Source organism: Lactuca virosa, chromosome 1 (assembly GCF_052849685.1).
Source record: "Lactuca virosa cultivar CGN04683 chromosome 1, Lactuca_virosa_CGN04683_v6, whole genome shotgun sequence".
Classification (NCBI taxonomy): domain Eukaryota; kingdom Viridiplantae; phylum Streptophyta; class Magnoliopsida; order Asterales; family Asteraceae; genus Lactuca; species Lactuca virosa.
Genome location: NC_136426.1, coordinates 75,851,231 through 75,856,666, shown reverse-complemented (window position 1 = coordinate 75,856,666; position 5,436 = coordinate 75,851,231). Strand labels below are relative to the sequence as shown.

Here is a 5,436-nt window from a genome sequence, read left to right as displayed (position 1 = left end):
AAAATATGAATATTAAGTATATTTTTTAAAGAAAACGTTAAATATAATTGTGTAAAAATTAAATATTTTTTAAAATGAAATTTCAAAATATATACAAACAAAATGATGAATAAATAAATAATTCAATTTATAATAATAAAAGAAACTACATAAAAGTAATTATATTTTGGCCACATAACCATTTTTTTTAGTTTATCAATGAAAAACAATAAAATTTGATTATTTTTTATATGTAGACCATTTGCTAAAATGACAATGAAATTTGAAAGAAAAATATCAATTTTGAATTATATATTGAAGGAAACATATCAAAATTTAATTTAAAAGTATAAGGAAACAAATTAATGACACATTAATTACTTTCTATAACCTAAAAATTAGAATAGTTAATTAAAAAAATCAAAAATTACCACAAAATGCCAAGTGGAAATTAATTTTTAAGAATTAATCACAAAATTACATGTGTCAAAACTCATGAGAGATTGACATGTGGCAAAAAAAAACCTTCATTTATTAAGGATGATAAGAAATAGAGCATTGCAATGCATACCGCTACATGTAACTTATGTACAATAATACCAATCATTTTCTTCAACAGAATTCACTCTCAATCATGAAAAGCCAACAGAAACTGTACAAAACAGGGGCAAATTAGTCATTACGCAAATTAACGACATGGAAGAATCGTACCACCAAAAGAATGCGCAGAGAACCACAAGGGCATTGTGGAATTGTTCTTCACAGAGTACATTTCCTTCCAAATTTTTGTCTTTCTTTGATACACCAAAACCTGCTTATGACTAGCAAGAAAGACATAATCGCCCCCTTGACTTATCGGGAAAATCCCAGGCACCATTCCACGAATACAACGCAAACTCACCCGATCAATCAAATCCCAATGTCTGTTTTCGTAATCTTGCAACACCCAAATGTTCATCCAAACACTAGAAATCTGAATCACTGACAATTTCCCATCTAATTCCAACAAGTAAACCCTATTCCCACTTCCATTCCCACATCCCATTTCATCTGGCAACAATATCCTTCTCCATACATCAAAATTCAAATCAAGAACAAGAATGTAAGCAAAAGTTTGAGTCATCCAATGAAGTGAACCCTTCACAAACACAACCTGATTGCGATTCATACGAGTGAAACCATGATCATCTTGATCAGATACGTATTTTCTCCACTTATTTGACTCAGAATCATAAACAGAACATATTAGTTTACCCTCGGGTCTATGACCAAACATGCGATGATATCCAGCCAAAACGACACTATATCTATTGTTCAACAAATCACAAGGAACGCCCACAAGGGTTGCTTCACCATCAGGGTAAAACCGAGTTATGGGTCTTTCTCGAACCCTGGGTAGCAATTTGAACTCTCTAGTCATAGGATTACAAACATAATAAACACCCTTATCGGGAACACTAGAACAACATAATAATCCGTTGCAAGAAGCCCTAATTTTGACTCTGTCTTTGATAAAATCCAATGAGAATTCAGACACACCTCTCTTGTTATCAACGAGAATCAGACTTGATGTTGATTCTATAGACGATTCTGTAACTTCCACAAGAACCATGACGTTTTTCACAGATGATTCATTATAAATTTGTGTGAATGATTTGTGTGAGGCTAATTTGTACCAGAGTTTGCATACGCATTTGGTTCGAAACAGGGATTTGATGGGTAATCTTGCTAGTATTTCGAGGATAATCTCGTCCGCGAAATACCCAAAATTTGTTTGGACTGGATCCATCTTATATCATATGAATTTTATACAGTCGAAGAACAAAAGCGACCATAATCAAGAAAGTTGCTTACCGATTTGGATCTCGTTAAAATCCCTGAAGCATCGAGTATGGCTAGGAGGGCGATTCGCAAGAAATAATCGAATGAATTCGTGTAAACGGAAGGAGAAAGTGTAGGGAGACAAGCACGATGGTGTTTGTGAATCGGTTGCTAAAATGCGACACACCCCTTTCCAATTTCAACGACTGGAAAAGGGACTGGGTCGGGTAATCTTTTCGTTTGATAGCAAAAGCTTTGTAATAATTATTATATTATATCATTTTGGAAATCTTAGCAATGGTTTTATATTTTAGATATATTGACCATAAAGTTATTATTTTATTTTTCTGAACGGAAATAACAAAATAAATCGCTAATTAAGATATATTTAAAGTCTAACACATATCGACGGAAGACAAATTGCCAACACGCTGCGACGCTAGCCCGACAAAACTAATTTTTTTTTTCTGGATGACAAAACTAATTCTTTTTAAAACAACATATATGGATCTATGAGATATAACATTAGAATGTTTATATATTTGAGATTTTAGTCGGTAATCTTAGTTTTTAACCGATAATCGTTAGGAAAGTCTATCTTTTATGCTCCTTAACAATAAAGTTACGAGTTATGTCAATTTTTTGCAAAAAGAATCACAAAATTTTATCCTACTACAATCTTTCTATATTCCATGTTATTATATAATTTATGTTTGGCCCACTAGTTTTGTCTTACCATAAGTTTAAAACTTTGATCAAAAAATGATGTAAAAAACAATGAGAAAATGACACTCACATTTGTTCATTCAGTCTCTTATGTTATTCCCGTGCCTTTTAAGGGAACAAAGTTGGCTTGTCGGGCTGAATAGGTCCTTCTATAAAAACTGAAGGGGTCAGCCGATGACTTCCTCATCTAAAATGCTGACCATTTGACCAGTCCATGCTCTTATTCGTCCATTTAACCAGTTCATCTCCTTCCTTCTTTTTCTTAGTTTCTTCTTCTTCACGTACTTCATTTCCTTATTTCTTCTTCTTCTTCTTCTTCTTCTTTTGTTGCATCCAACACAAGAAAATATGATCATGTGCGATTGTGGAAGCATGGCAATCATAAGGACTTCCACCACTAAGAAGAATCCTGGTAGGTAATATTATGCTTACCCGAATATGGTACTCCATTCTCAAGAAACATTTGAGTTTTTTCAATTCTAACCTAATTTTGCTAATTGAAGGTAGTGAAATCTGTAGGGACCTAGGAGTGGGTTTCTTTTATGCGTTGATGAGGTTGAAAATCATAAGCATGATGTCGAAGTCCAAAATCAAACCTTGAGGAAAGTGGTAATCTAAAATCAGAGCCTGAAGATTAGCTTGACTGAGGTGTAAGCCAAAATCGAAAGCTGAAGATTTGCTTACTACTCAGTTGGGTTTTGTTTTTGACATAATTGTTTACAAGCTGTGATTTGATGTATCTTGGAACTAAACTTGTTATGGATCAATGATAAGGGTTTTTTTGGTTTTTGGCAAAATCAAAACCTTTCATCTTCATCCTTCCTCCTTCGTCATTAACACGTTGCTTCACACTTCCATTTTCACCGAGGTTCATATCCATCACTATTAAAGTTGTCATTTTATAGTAATATAACAAAAAAGAAGCTTAGTTTGTAGAAAGAGAAAGAAGCTGAAGTTGATACAAGGAACGATCATAGATATTGGATTGTAGAAGTCGATACAGTCTTCGATTGTAGAAGGTGATACACTTCGATGACGTTTTTCTGGTTTACATGCCCATGACTTTGACTTTTACCATATGATTTTGACTTTGAAATGGAAAAATGGCATAACTGGAACAAGAAACTAGCTACTGAAGATAGAGGGTTCAAAAAGACAGATCACTAATAACTTTGTTCCCTTAAAAGGCATGAAAATAACTTAAGGGATTGAATGGGAAAATGTGCAAAACATCGTAGGGCTACTGTGTCATTTTCCTAAAAACAATTATGCTCACACAAGGGGATATTCTTTGTCACTCATAGAGAATATATAAGAGTACAATAATATTATGGCAATATATGTTAGAAAAGAGAATATATTTGATAATAGTGAGGCAAAATCATATGTTACACTGAAAGAATATAATAATATTATATTAAATACCCTTGTGGGATGCAATTTATGTATATGTTAGCATGTTTATTTATTGTGTTTGCATTGTATTTTAGCTTCTAGGCCATATATTTGAAGTTAATTTTGGGACAACTTTATGTTTTTTGGTGGAACATCCTAATCTACGCAATTTTTGTTGATTTTATGTTTTATGGTGGAACATCCTAATCCAAACAATTTTGGTTGATTTCCAGGTTCATACGAAGGTGTGAATGGATTCAAGAAATCAGAAGACAAAATGGGCGTGTGTGGATTTACCCTTGGATTCCACAAAGTTCGTGTAACCACGTACGTGGACTTGAAGATTTGAAGCCACATTAGGCATGTGGAGTTGTACTATAAAGAAATGGGACATGTGTTTAGAAGAATTTCTCATGAAGACATAACACTTTATCTTATTTTCTCAAGAGGGTAGCGTGCTATTATAGCCACACGGGTCGTGTAGATTTACCATGATTTCACTTGGGTCGTGTAAGGCCTAGTAATCGTTTTTGCAAATTTTTAAACCTAATTTTTGGGTCACATGGGCATTATTTACCATGATTTCACATGGGTCACATGAGCATTATTTGATATCACTCGAATTTTAAAGAGTCTGGGCAATTTTTCAAAAGGTTTTGGCTACGTTATCATTCAGAAACATATTTATTTTAATGTTGTAAGTTTAATTTGCGTATAAACCTAGTTTTTATTTTTATTCTGTTTTAGTCACATGTGGCTAAAATCTTATATTTTGGTTCTTTAAAAGACTCAACCTTTTTATGTAATTAATCATTCGATTTGATGTTGGATTTTATGTCCTATCTAGCAATCGTAGTTTCATTTTAAATAAATGTTTGAACTTTAGCTCAGTTCATGTTGGCCGCTTGGATCAGAGTTGGTTCAAAATCCTTATTTAATGCGTAAAATTCGTAAATGTTATATGTATTAATACTAAGTAACAAACATTAAATTGGTTTTATGATGAGATTTAGTGCCGATGTAAACTAATGATTGCGTGTTTTCACACTCTTGAGCTTATAAGGAGAAATGGACATTATTTAGGAACATTAATACTTAATCTGATTTATCAATTTAACTCTAAGTGTTTGTTTAGACTATATTAGAAAGATTATGTTTATTTCATAAAACTTGTTTTTTATTAGACAATTTGTTAAATGAAAATAAACTACAGCGTGTTAACATCTTTTAGTACCAACTTATAATAATACAATTTGACATCATTTCATGATTAATTTCTATAACTAGGTGAGTAAAACACATACCCGGATCACTTTTATTCATGAATTTGTTTTAGAACCTAATCATTGTTATGCTATTTTTTTCTTAGTTTTTAGTTTACAAACACCTCTAATTTTTTTCATTTAGTTATTACTTCGAACAAGGGTGCCTTACACAAATAGGCATATATTATTAACTTTTGTCCCCAAGGATTGGCCATACTTACCTTGTCTTACCCTTTTGTGCAACAAGCAG

The 5,436-nt window shown here is 32.6% G+C and overlaps 1 protein-coding gene across 1 annotated transcript; it reads right to left on the bottom strand.

Annotated features, from left to right (window-relative positions):
• Positions 1–490: 490 nt before the first annotated feature.
• LOC145147311 (F-box protein At5g49610-like) lies at positions 491–2,042 on the bottom strand. The gene has a single exon (XM_079075065.1). The coding sequence runs from the start codon at positions 1,766–1,768 to the stop codon at positions 668–670; it is 1,101 nt and encodes a 366-aa protein (XP_078931191.1). The 5' UTR covers positions 1,769–2,042; the 3' UTR covers positions 491–667.
• Between the last annotated feature and the right edge of the window lie 3,394 nt (positions 2,043–5,436).